Source organism: Myotis myotis, unplaced genomic scaffold, assembly GCF_014108235.1.
Source record: "Myotis myotis isolate mMyoMyo1 unplaced genomic scaffold, mMyoMyo1.p scaffold_m19_p_8, whole genome shotgun sequence".
NCBI lineage: Eukaryota > Metazoa > Chordata > Mammalia > Chiroptera > Vespertilionidae > Myotis > Myotis myotis.
In genome coordinates this window covers 10,577,090-10,597,460 of record NW_023416390.1, presented here as the reverse complement: position 1 = coordinate 10,597,460, position 20,371 = coordinate 10,577,090, and the positions used below count along the sequence as shown (strand labels likewise).

Here is a 20,371-nt window from a genome sequence, read left to right as displayed (position 1 = left end):
GGTCGGAACTCGAAGGCAGCTTTCTCTCCGAGGTTTGCAGCCATTGCTGGGGCTCTGAGAGGCAGAGCCCCTGGGGAAGGAACTGAGAGTCGCCATAACTGCTTGTTCCGCCTGCCCTGTAGATCCCCGGGGACCCGCCCCGCCCAAGCCCTGCACAGAACCATTTGCCGGATAGCCTCAGGCAAACGCTAGATTAGCACCGCCCTAGAGATCCAGCACAGAAGCCCTCCCACTACAGACACAGCCGACTCTCATAGCCAGTTAGCCTGGAGGTCAAATCACCCCGGTATTGCCGACATCAATCAAGGCTTAAAGGCAACAAGACTGCGGACAAAGACCACTAGGGGGTGCACCAAGAAAGCATAAAAAATGCGGAGACAAAGAAACAGGACAAAACTGTCAATGGAGGATATTGAGTTCAGAACCACACTTTTAAGGTCTCTTAAGAACTGTCTAGAAGCTGCCGATAAACTTAGTAAGGCCCTCGAAAAGACTGGTGAGACCGCCGATAAATGTAGTGAGATCCTCAAGAAATCTAATGAGACCCTCGATGTTGTGATAAAGAACCAACTAGAAATTAAGCATACACTGACTGAAATAAAGAATATTATACAGACACCCAACAGCAGACTAGAGGAGCGCAAGAATCAAGTCAAAGATTCAAAATGCGAAGAAGCAAAAAACACCCAACTGGAAAAGCAAAATGAAAAAAGAATCCGAAAATATGAAGATAGTGTAAGGAGCCTCTGGGACAGCTTCAAGCGCACCAACATCAGAATTATAGGGGTGCCAGAGGATGAGAGAGAGCAAGATATTGAAAACCTATTTAAAGAAATAATGGCAGAAAACTTCCCCCACCTGGTGAAAGAAATAGACCTACAGGTCCAGGAAGCGCAGAGAACCCCAAACAAAAGGAATCCAAAGAGGACCACACCAAGACACATCATAATTAAAATGCCAAGAGCAAAAGACAAAGAGAGAATCTTAAAAGCAGCAAAAGAAAGAAACCCAGTTACCTACAAGGGAATACCCATACGACTGTCAGCTGATTTCTCAACAGAAACTTTGCAGGCCAGAAGGGAATGGCAAGAAATATTCAAAGTGATGAATACCAAGAACCTACAACCAAGATTACTTTATCCAGCAAAGCTATCATTCAGAACGGAAGGTCAGATAAAGAGCTTCACAGATAAGGAAAAGCTAAAGGAGTTCATCACCACCAAACCAGTATTATATGAAATGCTGAAAGGTATACTTTAAGAAGAGGAAGAAGAAAAAAAAAAGGTAAAGATACAAATTATGAACAACAAATATGCATCTATCAACAAGTGAATCTAAGAATCAAGTGAATAAATAATCTGGTGATCATAATAGAATCAGGGACATAGAAAGGGAATGGACTGACTATTCTTGGGGGGGAAAGGGGTGTGGGAGATGCGGGAAGAGACTGGACAAAAATCGTGCACCTATGGAAGAGGATAGTGGGTGGGGAGTGAGGGCGGAGGGTGGGGCGGGAGCTGGGAGGAGGGGAGTTATGGGGGGAAAAAAAAGAGGAACAAATGTAATAATCTGAACAATAAAGATTTAATTAAAAAAAAAAAATAAAGGGGGATGCAGACATGGACTATGACCAAAGTACACATCTGCATTCAGACATTACTGCTTTTTGCTTTTGTTATATTTTAAATAAACTGAGATTTTAAAACAATGGTCACTAAAGATTAATTTTTGCAATCTTACTTCCATGCATTTTTTTACATAGGTGAACACAAATTCCTTTTTTCTGGTTCAAAAGGAATTCTAAAAGTGACACATATAGGGAGGAGATTTTATAGCTTTAAAAGCATTTATTTGTAAATAAGACAGACTAAAAACATATGAACTAAGACTTTAATTGAGGAAGCTAAAAAAATAAAATATTAAAAAAATGAGAAGATAGAAAATTAATTTTAAAGCACTAAAAGTTAAAATAAAAAGCAAAACAAAAAGTTGATAAAGGTGGGTCAAGATAGTGAAGTAGCTGTACTCACCTCCTCCCATAACCACTCAAAGTTACAACTACATTTATAGAACCATCATTGAGTACTGCCTGAAGTTTAGTTGAACAGAAGTCCTATAACTAAAAATATACAGAAGAAACCAAGTCAAGACTAGTAAGAGAGGTAAAGACAAAGAATGGGCTGGTCTCACCTACATGAAGCAGTTAAAAATCAGGATAGCCCTAGCTGGTTTGGCTCAGTGGATAAAGCGTCGGCCTGCAGACTGAAGGGTCTTGGGTTCGACTCCGGTCAAGGGCACATATGCTGGGGTTGCGGGCTCGATCCCTAGTGTGGGGCATGCAGGAGGCAGCCAATCAATGATTCTCTCTAATCATTGATGTTTTTCTCTTTCTCCCTCTCCATTCCTCTCTGAAATCAATAAAAATTAAAAAATCAGACAGGTTATCCTGGGGGCAGAGGTTCCCCCTTAAGGAGTGAGGGCTCCCAACCCCCCATCAGTCCTCCAGCCCATGGGTTTTAGTGCCAGGAAGAGAAGTTCCCATAAGTTCTGGCTGTGAAAATCAGCAGAGATTGTGGCTACGATGGAGGGCTTCTGGAGTCCCAGGCATTCCTCTTAAAGGGCCTGCACAAACTTATTTGCTGACAGGCTCACTCATTTTGAGCTCCAGTGCTAAGTTGGCAGCTCAAAAGGCACCAGGGATACACAAGAAGGTACTAAATTGTCTGTCTTTACATCAAGGGCTAGAGGTGCAGCTTTCTCTTAGAAGTGCTACAGAGGCCATTATTCCTTTGCTAAGTTCTCCCCCTACAGGTGCAGGCAGGCACTACAGCTGAGTATTCATCACCCTGGCTAACACCATCGACCCTGACCTGGTGATTCCATGAAACCCTGACCCACCCAACTTGCGGGTCCAAGCAAGCCTCTTCCAGTGGTTTTCCATACAAATAGCCTGTCTTGGCTCATACAGCAGACTTTCCTAAAATCACTTAAAGGCTCACAAACCCTAAACATATGGAATTTGGCCTCAATGTGCCCTGTATCGTTTGATAAGTGGCCTCAGGCTAGACACTTGTGGCAGCCAGACTTGGTTCAAAACTTGGCCTCTCTCAGGCACCACCAAATCCAGCACAAGGGGCAACCATCGGCAGGTCACTTTATAGCTCAGAGCAGGAGCCCCCAAGCAGGGCACAGGCAGTGGCTGACCTTGGCCTGCACCTTCCAAGAGGCCTGAGAACCAACATACCCAGTGCCCAACTTCAGACTCCACCAGAGCACCACTTCCACAAACAGCACACTCAAAAGGCAGACTGGGCAGGCACCAGAACCCCACTAAAGCGAATCCTGCTCCATAGGATTAGCCTCTGCACAGTATCTCCTCCACAATAGTCACAACCAGTCCTCAAACCAATCAGTCTGAGGGTCAATTCCCTCCCATTGACATGCCAACAGCAATCAAGGCTCAACTACACTGGAGGGCACATAGGACCCACATGAGGAACACACCTTGAGTGCCTGACTCAGGTAAACAGAAAGCATGTGCCAGCCACTGAGCCACACAGGACACTTGCTACATAAAAACACTCTTACCAAAACAGAGAGGCAGCCAAAATGCGGAGACAAAAAACCATGTCCCAAATGAAAGAACAGAACTCCAAAAAAAAGAATTAAACAAATTAGAGACAAGCAATGTATCTGATGCGGAGGTCAAAACTCTGGTAATAAGAATGCTCAGCCCTAGCCGTTTTGGCTCAGTGGATAAAGCGTTGGCCTGTGGATTGAAGGGTCCTGGGTTCGATTCCGGTCAAGGGCATGTACCTGGGTTGCAGGCACATCCCCAGTAGGTGTGCAGGAGGCAGCTGATCGATGTTTCTAACTCTCTATTCCTCTCTGTAAAAAATCAATAAAATATATTTTTTTAAGAAAAGAATGCTCAATGATCTCAGTGAGAACTTCAACAAAAAGATAGGAAACAGAAACTCCTTTCCCCCAGGAGCATGGGGTCTTAACCCACAGAAGGATCCCCAACACAAAGCAACAGTGATGGAAAGAGGAACCTGCATACATGAGCATCTGCTGGTGAAAACCAGTGGGGGTTCAGTCTGCCTGGGAGATAAGTGAGTCTGCTAAAGACATAGACATCTCCCCAGGTAAGAGCACTCCTGTTGTTATAGCACCAGCCTGGGAATACACTGCCTGGTCCCCAGCTGCTGACGAGACCACTCTGCTGTGCTGGGCCCCCTTTTTCTGAGGAGGCTCTTGACGGAGACTTAGACAGTGACTAGACTGTGTGCCTTTGGAAAGGGGGCCAATCTCCCCCACCTTGAGCACAGCCTGTGCCTCCCAACCCCACCTGTTGAATTACTTGGCCGGCCTTGTCCTGCTGAGTTCAGCTGTGCAGGGGGGATCAGAGTGTTGTGCAGAGCTGGCACTTTCATAGCGTGCCTCCTGGAGAAGCTTTTTAAAAATTACTTATTTATTTTTTTACGTAATCCCCACTCCAGGATATGCTTACTGATTTTAGAGGGAGATCAGGGGAGAAAGAAAAAAAGAGAGACATCAACTGATTGTCTCCTATCGCACCATGACCAAGGATTGAACCCACAACCTTCCAGTATACAAGACAACGCTCCAACAAACTAAGCCACTAGGCCAGGGCTCCCAGGGAAGCTTTTGTTTAAGAATTAGAAGGTTGGGTGCTGGTCTGTGTAGCTATATCAACAGGAAGCCCCACTTATCTTCTCTGCAAACTCACCACACCCTCCCCAGGAAGGGGAAGAAGTGCCTGCCCCCCTACTACAGGCTTGCAGGCACCACCCCCCAATGGGAGTCTGTTTGGATCTGCCCTTCCAAGTCCCAGACACCCAACCTAGCTGAGCTCAGTTCTGCAAGGGGAAGGGAGAGCTGCTCAGAGCTGGGATATTAGAGTGTGAGTCCCTCAGAGGCTACTGTCTGCGACCAGGAAAAAGTGCTTAGCCCACTCCTGCGAGCTGGGCCAGCATCAATCCCAACAGGAGACTCTTGATCTGTCCTCCTGAGTCCACTGGCTCTGCCCAGGAGAGCTGACTCATGCAGAGAGGATGGCTGGCTGCACCCAACTTAAACCTGCGGCATGCCCCTTCTGGGTGAACCAGAGTTGGAGACTCTGGCAGAGACTGAGTGTTTTGGCTCTGGAGTAGGGACCACTTTTCCTCTCATTGAGTGCCTGACCACATGACCTCTAAGAGGGGACTCACTAGCTCCATCCTCCCAACCCTGGTTACCCACCCCTACCAAGCTTGCAACTTGTGGAAGGGGCTGTGGGTTGCAGCCAGCCTGGGCACACTCTCCAATCATTCTTCAGAAGACTCTGGAGGAAGATTAAGCAACCCCAGGGAGAGGTGGAGTAGCTGACAAGGAGAGGTGGACCTCAGAGAACCTGTCCTCTTACATGCCCCCAGCTCGAAGTTGAAGGAAACTGACCCTTATACACAGACTAGAGGCCCAGTGCATGAAATTTGTGCACGGGTAGAGTCCCTAAGCCTGGCCAGCAATCAGGGCTGATTGGGGCCTTCCGGCTGCTGGCCAGGGCCTCCTTTTCCCAGCTGCTGGCCAGGGCCTTCCTTTATTCTGTGCCACGCCTAGTAGTCAGCACATGTCATAGCAAGCGACTGGTCTCCCGGTTGAACTCCTGTGGGGACAATTTGCATATTAGGCTTTTATATATATACTAGAGGCCCAGTGCACAAAAATTTGTGCACCCGGGGGAGGGGGCGTCCCTCAGCCGGCCTGTGCCCTCTCACAGTCTGGGACCCTTCGGGAGATAACAACCTGCAGGCTTAGGCCTGCTCCCGGGTGGCAGAGGGCAGGCCCAATCCCTAGGTGCAGCCCCTGGTCAGGATCAGAGCAGGGCCGATTGGGGAGTTGGGGCGCCGCCCCCTGTCATGCACAGAGAAGGGCGGATCAGGAGGTTGCGATGCCACCCTCAGTCACGCTCAGGGTAGGGCTGATTGGGGGGTTGGGGCACCGCCCCCTGTCACACTCAAGGCAGGGTCGATGGGAGGTTGCGGTGCCACCCCGTCACGCACAGAGCAGGGCCAATCAGGGGGTTGGGGAGCTCCCCACTGTCACGCACAGAGCAGGGCCCATCAGGGGGTTGGGGAGCTCCCCCTGTCACACACAGAGCAGGGCTGATCAGAGGGTTGAGGAGCTCCCCCCTGTCACTCACAGAGTAGGGCCAATAGGGGAGTTGGGGGCACCGCCCCCTGTCACACACAGAGCAGGGCGGATCAGGGGGTTGGGGCGCCACCCTCTTTCACCCACAGACCAGGGCCAATCAGGGCTTTGGGGCGCCGCCACTGTCACACTCAGAGCAGGGCGGATGGGGAGGTTATGGCTCTACCCCATCACACACAGAGCAGGGCCCGTGGGGGGGTCTACCCCATCACACACAGAGCAGGGCCCGTGGGGGGGGGGGTGTTGGGGCGCCGCACCCTGTCACACACAGAGCCGCAGGGCGATCAGGGGGTTGGGGAGCTCCCCCCTATCAGGCACAGAGCAGGGCTGATCAGGAGGTTGGGGCGCCTTCCCCCGTCACGAACAGAGCAGGGCGGATAGGGAGGTTGTGGCCCCGCCCCCTGTCACACACAGAGCCGCAGGGCGATCAGGGGGTTTGGGCGCTGCCCCGTCACGCTGATCCCGGTGCCGGGAGGCCTCGCGGCTCCGCTGATCCCAGGGCTGGGAGGCATATTACCCTTTTACTATATAGGATAGAGGCCTGGTGCATGGGTGGGGGCCAGCTGGTTTGCCCTGAAGGGTGTCCTGGATCAGGGTGGGGGTCCCCACTGGGGTGCCTGGCCAGCCTGGATGAGGGGATGATGGCTGTTTGCAGCTGGTCACATCCCCTTCAGGGTGGGGGTCCCCACTGGGGTGCCTGGCCAATCTGGGTGAGGGGCTGAGGGCTGTTTTCAGGCTGTCAGGTGACTGAAGCTCCCAACTGCTTTTTTTCTTTTTTTTTATTCTGGGCCAGCTTTAGCTCTGGCTCCAGCTCTGAGGCCTCTGCTGCTGAAAGCAGGTATCTGGTTTGTTTGGGTTCTATAATCAAAACACTGTATCAACTCCAGCTCTGAGATCCCGGCTGGCTGAAAGCAGGTTTCTGGGGTTTTGTTTAGCTCCTATATTTGTAACAATGTTTCAAACTGCAAGCTCAGAGGCCAGCAAGGCAGGCGGGGAACATTGGAGTCCTCTGTCACTGAAGCAAGCAAGCCTCATGTTAGCTTCAAGCTGCCTGGCTGCCGGCAGCCATCTTGGCTGGCAGTTAATTTGCATATCGCCCTGATTAGCCAATGGGAAGGGTAGCAGACGTACGGCTAATTACCATGTTTCTCTTTTATTAGATAGGATATAAATTGGCTTCTCCCACACACACTCAGGCCAAGGAGATGCAGCCACAAAGGTGTAAAACATAGTAGCTCCAGACAGGTAGCCCAACGTTGGTTAAGCATAACATCTGACATGAACCCCACCCAAGTGGGCTCAGAACCAACACAACCAGTGATGGACTTCAGACCATACCAGAGCTCAACCCAATTAGCCAAACAATTGGCACACCCAAAAGGGAATTCTGGTAGGCACTAGGCCCTGCTGGAAACAACTTCACCTTAGGGGACAGCCCCTGCACAGCACCTCACACAGTGATTGAGGTTTATCCTTATGGTCAGCCAGCCTGAAGGGTTAAGTCCACCCACAAAAGGCTAAACAGCATTGAAAACTAAACTACAACAGAAGGGTGCACATAACACACAAGAAATATCCCTGGAGCACGGAGCTCAGTGCTCTGGAAGGTTTTGCCACTGAGCCCAACACCTTCATCATAAAGCCACCATAACAAGTTTGGGAATTGTACCAGATCTACCTAATACACAGAGACAAAATGGGGAAATAAATAAATATGCCCCAAGTTAAAGAGTAAGAAAAATACCCAAGAATTAAATTAAATGAAGCAATCAAAATACCAGAAGCAGAATTTAAGACAATGGTTTTAAAGATGCTCTCTAGACCTTAGGGGAAGAATGGATATCTCAGTGAGACCTTAAACAAAGAGATATAAACATCAAAAAAGGACATAAAAAACCACATAAAAGAACAACTCAGAAATGAAGAATAAGTAATACAATTCAGTCAAACCTCAGTTCTCAAACATCTCCCATGTAGAACAATTCCATTCTCGACCAAGTTGTTCACGGCAAAAACATCTTGATTGTGAAACAAAACTTCAGTTTTCAACCTGACAGCCCATGCATGCATGACAAAAGGTTTCTCTCAGGCAACAAAGGAGAGGTTGAGACGGCCCCGTGAGGTCAAGACGCCCCGGTGAGGCTGAGATGACCCCGGTGACGTTGAAACAGCCCTGGTGAGGCCGAAACAGCCCCGGTGAGGTTGAAACGGCCCCGGTGAGGTAGGGATAGCCCCGGTGAGGTAGGGATGGCCCCAGTGAGGTCGGGACGGCCCCGGTGAGGTCAAGACGGCCTGGTGAGGACGAAACGGCCCCGGTGAGGTTGGGACAGCTCCAGTGAGGTTGGGACAGATAATGGGGACCAGTATAGACTGGTGAACAGGGGGAGATGCAGAGACAGAGCAGCATTGAACAGACTGTCAAACTACAGTAGGAAGCCTGGGGAGGGTTTGGGAGGGGTGGTTAAGAGATCAACCGAAGGACTTACATGCATGCATATAAGAATAACCAATGGACACAAGACACTAGGGGGTAGGGGCCGGGGGAATGTCAAGGGGGGGAAAAAAGGAGACATATGTAATACTCTTTGTAATACTTCAAGAAATTTAAAAAAAAAAAAAAAAAAGGAGAGAATGCTTTTAAAACATAAAAAAGCCATCGAGAGTGCTAATGTTACAAAGGGTGTGAAAGTGCTCACAAAACAACCACCATAGGCAATTGAAAAGGTAGAAAAACTTTTGTTAATAAACAAAAAGCAGTTAGCCAGTGATAATATTTCAGAGGTAGTAATATATGAAAAATTCCGTTTAAGACCAGTAGGGGGAAATCTTTAAAATGTACATTCTCAAGCCTCAATCAAAATCTGCTACAGAATATCTGGAGATCAGGCCTGGGAATCTGCTCTTTTGATAAGCTTCAGATTATTCTAAGATACACGGATGTTTTAAGAACTTGATCACAGACCAGAACAAATAATTATGAGAAACAAAAATAAAAATTATGAGAAACAGTCTCAGAATAAAACACTTCAGGATAAGACCTGTAATACACCTACCTGTGTAGCTTTGTCCTTCATGCAAGGAGCAGTTTGACCATGATTATCACGAGGCCAGTGCCCTGCAAGGTATGGAGCAGCAAGTGTATCCAGAGAGGAAGTGCGGCGAATAATAGTAGAGGGGCTTGAGGAAGGAGGTCGTGTTTTGTCACCTAAATTTAAGGCAAATATATTTATTTTAAAAATAGATGAAAGAAGAAAAAAAGTAGAACCCAAGTTTTAAAACAGGAGTTTTCCAACTAAAAATAAAATATACATGACAATAAGAAATTATAAACTACTAGAGGCCTGGTGCATGAAATTCGTGCACAGGTAGTGTCACCAGGCCTGGCCAGAGATCAGGGCCGGCCGGGGCCTCCCTTCCCCAGCTGCTGACTGGGGCCTTCCTTCGCTCCACGCCACCTCCTGGAGGTCAGCACACGTCATAGCAAGCCATCAGTCTCCCATCAAACTCCCATGGGGACAATTTACATATTAGCTTTTTATATATAGATTTACTCACACAACATTGGATGAATATCCAGGGAATTATACTAAGTGAAAACAGTCAATCTCAAATACATGATTTCATTTATTTAACATTTTTGAAATGACAACATTTTAGAAATGATGAAAGATTAATGGTTGCCAGGGGTTAGAGATAAGGGAGGAAAAATAAAAGTACTGGGAGAGAAGCAGGGACCCTTGTGATAAGGAAGTATTCAATATCTTAACTGAAGTGGCAAATATAGAAACGTACAAACAAGAGTAAAAGTATAGAATTACACACACACACACACACACACACACACACACAAGAATAAAAGTAAAATTGAATACATCTGAATAAACCAGTGAATTGCACAATGTCAATATTCTGGATATAAAGTTGTAGAGTAATAGTTCTATAAAATGTCATTGGGGGAACCCAGGCAAAGTGTACAAAAGATCTCTTTGTTTTATTTCTTACAACTGCAATTATCCCTACAAACACACACACACACACAGAAAAGACAAATGTATGTCTATCAATTTTAAAAGTGTTCATCTAGGTTTTAAAATTAAATTGGTATGATATGTAAAATACTCATTCATCATTATACCATATATACTCAAAAGGATATAAGACAGTTAAGATAAAGTTAAAATTACATTTTAACCTACTTCTACAAAAACCATTATCTTAGTGAGATTTTGTTACAATAAGTACACTGCAAGAAATCATATTAACCAGGCTACAGGAGTTCTAATTAAAGCCACATATGCAAAAATTTTTGCATTTCAAGATACAGATAGCTATATACTTAGATGTAAATCAAAAGTAAAATCCTAGAGGTAACAGGAAGTTAGAGGTGATGCAGAAGAAACACCCTCATATCTCCTTTTTTTTCTGATGTGGGTTAGGAGTAGGCTTAGCTAATTTATGCTGTAAATTAAAGAAAATTAAGAAGCTTAAATATATTAAACATAAATATATGCATTCATAAAATTATACTACTACTAGTGGCCCAGTGCACGGATTTGTGCACACTGAAAGAAAATTAATTAGAAGAAATTTTTTAATATCACTGTTCACCTTTTCTCTATAATAGAAGTGTCAACCAAATGCATGACTGACAATGACAGATCGAAACACACCCATGCAACTGGCACCAGCAAAAGCTTTATATGTATCGTGCATGTGCAAGTCAACTCAGCCTTTTATCTATGTACTAGGGGCCCAGTGCACGAATTCATGCACCATGCAAGGAACTGTGGGCCGCGAAGCTGTGGTGGGCACAGGGGTGGGTCTCGGCCCATCCTCCATGCCCCTGCCTGGCCCCTCCTGCCATGGCCCCCAGTCCGCTGTCTGACCGCAGCCCTGCTCCCGTTGCCACCTCTAGCCCTGCTTTCACCCACTGACAGCATGCAGCAATTGGCGCTGACGCCAGCAGCGGGTGCAAAAGGGGCCGGTGCTGTCAGCGGGTATGAGTGGCAGCTGCTGCCCTGATCGCCACTCAGGAGCAGGGGAAGGTGGAAAAGCCCCCAGGGGCGATCGGGGCTGCCAGCTGCTGCTCACACCAAAGGAGCAAAGAATTTTCAGGAACCACCAGAGGCTCACCCTGATGACAGCAACCGGCGCCCTGCCGTGGTCTAGCACCCCTGCTCACCTGCTCCACCATCCTGCTGCAGCCGATGCCCGCCATGTTCCATGCTCTGCCGCCTGCTGCTGACGCCCACCACGTTCCACGCACGCCCCTGGTGGTCAGCGCACGTCACAGCGACTGGTTGTTCAGTTGTTCCGCCATTCGGTCTATTTGCATATTAGGGATTTATATATCTACTAGAGGCCCAGTGCACAAAAATTTGTGCACTTGGGGGGTCCCTCAGCCCAGCCTGCCCCCATTTTCAGTCCAGGACCCCTTGGGGGATGTCCACCTGTGGATCAGGCCTAAGCTTGCAGTCAGACATCCTTCTGGCAGCCAGGGAGCCCTCGGTGGATGTCCGACTAAAGACTTAGGCCCCCAAGGGATCGGGCCTAAACTGTTAGTTGGACATTCTTAGTGCTGCCACAGAGTTGGGAGAGGCTCCTTCCACCACCTCTACACTGGCCAGCCATGAGCCAGCTTCTGGCTGAGTGGTACTCCCCATATGGAAGTGCACTGACCAGCAGGGGTCAGCTCCTGCATTGAGTGTCTGCCCCCTGGTGGCCAGTGTGCATCATAGCAACCAGCCATGTTGCCATTCAGTCAATTTGCATATTAGCCTTTTATTATTATTATTATATAGGATGTCCCTATATCCCCTCTTTTGCCCCCTCTACCCAGCTCTTGCCCCCCACTTATTTCTGGCCATCACCATACCGTTGTCTGTGTCCATGGGTTGTGCATATATTTTCTTTGGCTAATCCCTTCTTTATTTTCAGATAAGTGCTTATAACTGCACTATTATATATTTTCTATTATATCATTTAGAATTAAGATATCTTTTAATTGAAGCCTTGTAAATTTTAGCACAATAAATTACGCTAGGAGCAATTAGGCGATTTTTCATGTAATGCAGATACATTTCAATTAATATTTTATTAATTTTTAATTTTTTAATATTTTAATTTGAAATAATCTCATACATGTAAAAAGACCTATAAAATACTACAGCATATTATATGTACCCTTCACCCAATTTCTTAGCTGTTAATAATTTAAACATAACCATTATACAACTAACAAAATTTAGAATATATTTTTCTTATAATTTCTTTAATGTTACTTAGTCCATTTACTTTGTTTTTGTTAATCTTCACCCAAGGATATTTTTCCATTGAATTTTAGAGAGAGTGAAGGGAAAGGGAGAGACACATTGATTGGTTGCCTCCTGCACATGCTTTGATAGGGACTGGGGATCAAGCCAGCAACAGGGGTACATGCCCTTGACTGGAATCGAACCTGGGACGATTCAGCCCTTCAGTCCATGGGCTAATGCTCTATCCACTGAGCAAAACAGGCTGCAGCTTAATTCATTTACTTTTAATCTATATGTGTCTTTATATTTAAAGTGGGTTTTGTTTTTGATTCACCCACATAATCTGTCTTTTAACTGGTGCATTTATGCCACTGACTTTCAGAGTGCTTACTGATAGATTACTGCCATATCTCTTCTGGGGCATCTGGGGCCAGCCAGCGGCTAGGGATTGGATCAGTCACGGGGGCAGAGAGGCGGCTTCTGGGGCTTCCAGGGCCGGCCAGTGTCCCAAGACCGGATCCAGTCACGGGCAGCAGGCAGGCGGCTTCTGAGGCTGCACACGAGGGCTGGCCTGCAGCCCGGGACCAGATCCGGTCACGGGTGGCAGGCAGGTGGCTTCTGGGGGTGCAGACGGGGCTGGCCTGTGGCCCGGGACCGGATCTGGTCACAGACGGCAGGCAGGCGGCTTCTGGGGTCGCACACAGGGGCCTGGATGGCAGCTCGCGCTGGCAGCTCATGCTGTCCCGCCCTGCCTGCAGTATGCAAATTGGCCGCCATCTTTGTTGGCAGTTAATTTGCATATCGTGCTGATTAGCCAATGGGAGGCATACCAAAGGTAGTCAATTACCATGTTTGTCTGTTATTAGATAGGACTAGAGACCCAGTGCACAAAAATCTGTGCATTCAGGGGGATCCCTCAGCCCAGCCTGTGCCCTCTTGCAATCTAGGAACCTTCAGGGGATGACCACTTGCTAGCTTAGGCCCACTCCCTGGGGGACTGGCCTAAGCAGGCAGTCAGACATCCCTCTGACAGCCCGGGAGCCCTCTGGGGATGTCCACTTGCCAGTGGGGAGCAGGTCTAAGCTGCAGTCGGACATCCTTAGCACTGCTGAGGAGGCGGGAGAGGCTCCCACCACCACCGCTGTACTGGCAGCCATGAGCCTGGCTTATGGCTGAGCAGAGCTCCCTCTGTGGGAGCGCACTGACCACCAGGGGGAAGCTCCTGCATTGAGCGTCTTCCCCACTGGTGGTCAGTGTGTGTCATAGTGGCCAGTCATTCCCAGTCGTTCTGCTGTTAGGGTCAATTTGCATATTACCCTTTTATTATATAGGAGTGCCTGGCCAGCCTGGGTGAGAGGCTGAAGGCTGTTTGGAGGCTGGCCACAGCACCTTCAGGGTAAAGGTTCCCTCAGGAGTGCCTGGCCAGCCTGGGTGAGGGGCTGATGGCTGTTTGCAGGCTAGCCACAGCCCCTTCAGTGTGGGGGTCCCCACTGGGGTACCTGGCCAGCCTGGATGAGTGGCTGATTGCCGGGAGCCGGTCCGTCCTTGCTGTTTCAAGGGACCTGGCATATATGGCATACTGTTCTTAATATGTTTGCTCACCTTCTTGGCACTATGTGTTTTAACCAAGGTCTCCTCTCTGAGAAAGGTTATTTCCCCAGGTAGGGATTTTCCCCTGAAGTTAGGGAGGGAATAAAACCCCTCAACTAAGTGCCAGGCGGGTAATTAATCACTTTAACTATGAACAATCATGCTTAAGCTACATAATCTTTACTCCCTGGAATGGAGATAAGAAACGCCCTAACCATTGTAATAGAGATTGATAGGATTGAATCAACTGGTATAAATACAGATGTAACAAGACAGCAAGACACAGAACTTACACAGAATTTAGAAGACAGAACCTACAGACAGAAGAACTTCGCTGGAGAGAACATGGCAAAAGATCCTGGACTGAACCTGACTACAGAAATTGGCAAGAGAACCTGACTAGAACCTGGTGACTGAACCTGGCTGGATAACCTGGACAGAACCTAGCTGGAGAACCTAGCGAGGGAACATGGCTACAGAACCTGGCTGGAGAACCTGGAGAACCTAGCAAGAGAATATGGATACAGAACCTGGCTGGAGATCCAAACCAGAACTTCGCTGGAGATCCAGACCAGAACTTGGCTGGAGATCCTGGCTAGAGATCCTGGATAGGCTGCTGATCAACTGAACACTGTCTCCGTGTCCTTCCTTCTTCGCCGACTCGGACTACGCCTTTGGGAACCCCGGACCTGCTGGGGCTGGACCCCGGCAGCTGATGGCTGTTTGCAGGCTGGCCACAGCCCCTTCAGGATGGGGGGGTCCTGCTGGGGTGCCTGGCCAGTCTGGGTGAAGGGCTGAGGGCCGTTTGCAGGCTGGCTAAGCCCCCCAGCAGGGACCCTCACCCCATGAGGGTGTGGCCAGCCTGAGTGAGGGGCTGATGGCTGTTTGCAGGCTGGCCACAACCCCCAGCCACCCAAGCTCCCAGTGGAGGCTGGCTGGAAGCAGGTATCTGGAATTTGTCTTCTATAATTGAAACTTTGTTGCCATGAGCAGAGGCCACAGCCGGCTCAGGGCAGGCGGGAAGCTTGGCTTCCTCCATCGCCCGGGCAACCAAGCCTCCTACTTGCTCCAGCTCCCTGGCTGCGGGGCGCCATCTTGGTTGGGTTAATTTGCATATAGTCGCCCTGACTGGCTGGTGGGCATGGCTTGGTGCATAGCGGAGGTACAGTCAATTAGCATCTTTGTCTTTTATTAGTGTAGATACTAATAAAAGGGTAATATGCAAATTGGTCAGGACACCCTCACAGTAACAACCGAACAACAGGCTGCATGGGGTGACCAGGCTGGGAGGGGGATTAGTGAGGGATGACCAAACAACTGATCAGCAGGTTGCATGGGGCGACCAGGCCAGTGGGGGGGACATGAGGGGTGACTAGGCCAGCAGGGGGGCCATTGGGGTGACCAGGTCAGCAGGGGGGGCAGTTGGGGGCAACCAGACTGGCAGGAGGGGGGCAGTGAGGGGCAACTAGGCCAGCAGGGGGGCAGTTGGGGGCAATTAAGCTGGCCAGGGGGGCAGTGAGTTGTGACTAGGCCAGTGGGGAAGGCAGTTGGGGGTGCTACGCCACCGGGGTGCAGTTAGGGGTGACCTGTGGCAGAAAGGGGGAGTTGGGAGCCACCAGGCTGGGAGGGGGGCAGTAAGGAGTGACTAGGCCGGCGGGGGGGCGAAGTTAGGAGTGACCAGGCCTGCACGCAGAGACAGTGAGGGGTGACCAGGCCAGCAGGGAGTTAGTGAGGGACGACCAAACAACTGAACAGCAGGCTGCATGGGGCAACCAGGCCGGCGGGGGAGCCATGAGTGGTGACCAGGCCAGCAGGGGGGGCAGTTGGGGGCAACCAGGCCAGCAGAGGGGAGCAGTTGGGGGTAACCAGGCCAGCAGGGAAGCCAGTAAGAGGTGACCAGGCCATCAGGAGGAGCAGTTAGGGGTGACCAGGCCGGCAGGGGGTGCAGTTGGGGGCAATTAGGCTGGCAAGGGGGGCAGTGAGGGGCAACTAGGCCGGCAAGGGGGGGCGCAGTTGGGGATGACCAGGCCAGCAGCAGACGTCAGTAGGGGGCAACCAGGTCAGCAAGAGGGGCAGTTAAGGGCGATCAGGCCAGCACACAGAGGCAATGAGGGGTGATCAGGCCGGCAGGGGGGGCAGTTAGAGGTGACCAGTCCAGCAGGCAGGTTAGTGATTAGGAGCCAGTGGTCCAGGATTGTGAGAGGGATGTCCGACTGCCGGTTTAGGACCAATCCCCAGGATCGTGGCTAAACCATCAGTCGGACATCCCCAAAGGGGTCCTGGATTGGAGAGAGTGCAGGCTGGGCTGAGGGGACCCCTCACCCCAGTGCACAAATTTCACACACCGGGCCTCTAGTCCTATATAATAAAAGAGAAACATGTAAATTGACTGTCCCTCTGCTACACTCACCAGCCAATCAGGAGTGAGTATGCAAATTAACCTGGAAAAGATGGCGGGGTTTTTGCATACACAGGTGTCAAGTGCACTGGAAGGCAACGGCAGCCGTGGGCTCCCGGGACCTTTGCTGGCCGCTGCAAGTGAGGCTGGCCGCGCCAAGCCATGCCCGCGGGTTCCCGGGACCTTCGCCGGCCCCGGGAGGCGAGGCCAGCCGCACCCGCAGGCTCCCGAGACCTTTGGCGGTGGAGAGCAGCAGGTTTGGAGGACTTGGCAGAGCAGGAGGCCGCTGGACATAGAGCAGAGCGAGAGGGCGGCTTGGAGGGCATGGCTCCCTCTGTCACCCCAGCTTCCTCATCACAGCTGTGGAAACCTGACTGCAGGGAGGAGGAAGTCCCACCCCCACAGAATCAGCCAGAATCAGCTGTTGGTCAGACAGCTCTCAGTGCCCTGACAGCCAGGACTCTCATTCACCTGGATCTCAGACTGTGACAGTAGAGAGGTGGGACTATGTCTAAAGAACTGTTGATACAACATAGCTCTGCAGGTGAAAGATGCTGGCGTTATCGACAGAAAATATCTGAAGAGCAACGTGCGTCTGATCTTGAAAGAAGGCGGCGCCTGCAACAGAATGCAGCACCTTCTCAGCAAAAATGTAGTACATGAGGATGCAATTCTCGAACATAGTTGTGGTGGAATGACTGTTTGATGTGAATTTTGCCTATCACTAAATTTCTCTGATGAAAGACCATCCGATGGGAAATTTACTAGATGTTGTAGCAAAGGGAAAGTCTGTCCAAATGATATACATATTCCAGATTACCTGACATATTTAAAAAGATTAATGACAAAGATTCTGACAGTAAAAATTTCATGGAAAATATTTGTTCCATAAATAGTTCTTTTGTTTTGCTTCCATGGGTGCAAATATTAAATCGCCATCAGGATATGGGCCATACTGTTTTAGAATACATGGACAAGTTTATCACTGTACTGGAAACATATCCTTTGGATGGTGTTTCTCGGAAGTTTGCTCAACTCTGTATTTTGGACACAGTCAAAACTACAAGTAAAAGATTAGCAATGCCAAAAAGCCAGGGCTGCTCAGAAAGACTCATGATCAACATCAACAACCTGATGCATGAAATAAATGAATTAACAAAATCGTACAAGATGCTACATGAGGTAGAAAAGGAAGCCCAATCTGAAGGAGCAGCAAAAGGTACTGCTCCCACAGAAGTAACAACGGCAATTAAATACAATCGTAACAGTGACCCAGGTAGATATAATTCTCCCTGTGTAACCAAGGTTGCTGTCATATTCAGAAACGAAGATGGAGAACCTCCTTTTGAAAGGGACTTGCTCATTCATTGTAAACCAGATCCCAATAATCCAAATGCCACTAAAATGAAACAAATCAATATCCTATTTCCTACATTAGATGCAATGACATATTCTATTCTTTTTCCACATGGTGAAAAAGGCTGGGGAACAGATATTGCATTAAGACTCAGAGACAACAGTGTAATCGACAATAATACTAGACAAAATGTAAGGACACGAGTCACACAAATGCAGTATTATAGATTTCATCTCTCTGTGCGGGACACGTTCAATCCTATTTTAAATGCAGGAAAATTAACTCAACAGTTTATCATGGATTCGTATTCAAAAATGGAGGCCAATCGGATAAATGTCATCAAAGCTAACCAATCTATGTTGAGAGTTGAAAAATATAGTTGTTCGATGGATTATCTCAAATCTAGATGTGAAAATGACTATGTGCCGATTGGTAAAATAATAATACTTCCATCATCTTCTGAGGGTAGTCCCAGAAATATGCAGCAGTGATATCAGGATGCTATGGCAATTGTAACAAGGTATGGCAAGCCCGATTTATTCATAACCGTGACGTGCAACCCCAAATGGGCAGATATTGCAAACAATCTGCAACGCTGGCAAAAAGTTGAAAACAGACCTGATTTGGTAGCCAGAGTTTTTAATATTATGCTGAATGCTCTTTTAAATGATATCTGTAAATTCCATTTATTTGGCAAAGTAATAGCTAAAATTCATGACATTGAATTTCAGAAACACAGACTACTTTACGCTCACATATTATTGATATTAGGTAGTAAGTCCAAATTACGTTCCTCTAATTAATTCCCTTTCAATGTGCATGAATTTCATGCACTGGGCCACAAGTATATATAAAAAAGGCTAATATGCTAAGTGTCCCACTGTCCGACCAGTCGCTATGACACGCACTGACCACCAGGGGGCAGATGCTCAATGCAGAAGCTGCCATGATGTTCACTTGCCATTTACAAATGGTAACGCAGACTTGGCACTGGCAAAGCAACACTCAGCTTCCCCCAAGTGGGACACAGGCCCCACCACTACCCCAGAGCAACAGCCCACCAAATCACAGCCAACGCTGCCAAAACCCCATGGCGCAAAATGTGGCCCACAGCCCAGCTCAGCCCATCCTGGGTGCCAGGTAATGAAGTCATGTGGCCTGGCTTCCTCTCCCTAGCAACAGGCCATCTAGAATAAAAGGGTAATATGCTAATTAGGCCAGACGTCCTTCTGAATGTCATTCCGGATGTCCTTCATGATGAAGCAGGAGCTGGAGGGAAGCCAGCCCGGGGCCTGGGTGCCAGAGGGAAGCTGGTGCCAGCAGCCAGGGGAAGGAAGGCCTACTCTTACCCAAATTTTCATGCATCGGGCCTCTAGTCTATATATATAAAAGGCTAGTATGCTAAGTGTCCGTCCAGGTAGTTGTCAGCAACACAGCAGTAAATATCAACTCGAAGCAGATTATTATTGTAGATCACACAGGGAGAACAAAGGGTAAAATATTTAACTGCAGCAGTATTTGACTATATTCTGCACAGTGAGAAAACCCAAAATCATTTTTGAGGTCCACCATTTCTTCTTTTCAGTTGGGTCAAGTTTCTAAACTTTCTAAATCTCCGTTTTCCGGCTAATGAAAAGAAAACAGGATCCCACCAAGTCTCCTATCTACCTACTCCAGGACTTCTGTGAGGACCAAATGAGATGAGGCACGGGAAAATGCTTCACAGACATTTGGTTAAACTGTGAAATGTTGCACCTGGCTATAAAGCAAGTGTTGTTCCTGGGCTGAAGAAACTGCAAGGAGGCTAGCTGTCACTAGAGAGAGGAAGCCAAGAGTTGCTTTGTGACATCATTACCCATCGCCCACTGCAACCGTTTCCAGGCTGGGCTGGGCTGTGGGCGGCATTTTGCACCATGGGTGTCTCGGCAGCATTGGATGCAATTTGGTGGGCTATCGCTCCAGGGTGGTGGCGGGTTCTGTAACCCACTTGGGAGAAGCCAAGTGTTGTTTTGTTGGCACCACGTCCGTGCTGCTGTTTCTTTGTAAATGGCCAGTGTGCATCATAACAGCTCCTGTGTTGAGCGTCTGCCCCCTGGTGGTCAGTTCACATCATAGCAACCAGTTGAACAGTTGGAGGGACACTTAGCATATTAGCCATACACACACACACACATACACACACATACACACACACACACACATATACATCATTCTAGTTCTATATAATACCTAGTACTTCTCAAAGCCATTTATGGAAACACCTTAACACACCTCTTTTTTTTTTTTTAATATATTTTATTGATTTTTTTACAGAGAGGGAGAGGGATAGAGAGTTAGAAACATCGATGGGAGAGAAACATCGATCAGCTGCCTCCCGCACACCCCCCACTGGGGATGTGCCCGCAACCAAGGTGCATGCCCTTGACCGGAATCGAACCTTAGACCCCCTCAGTCCGCAGGCCGACACTCTATCCACAGAGCCAAACCAGTCAGGGCAACACACCTCTCTTTTACCTGTATTACATTATGTCTTAATAAGGGTCTTGCACGGTTACAAGT

The 20,371-nt window shown here is 48.4% G+C and overlaps 1 protein-coding gene across 3 annotated transcripts in view; it reads right to left on the bottom strand.

Annotated features, from left to right (window-relative positions):
• Positions 1-20,371, bottom strand: part of FAM117B (family with sequence similarity 117 member B) — an 82,704-nt gene that overhangs the window by 46,403 nt on the left and 15,930 nt on the right. For all 3 annotated transcript variants that reach the window (XM_036320693.1, XM_036320692.1, XM_036320691.1), the window contains exon 2: positions 9,267-9,418. In XM_036320693.1, the coding sequence (XP_036176586.1) occupies positions 9,267-9,418 (152 nt within the window). The remainder of the gene's footprint in view (positions 1-9,266; positions 9,419-20,371) is intronic.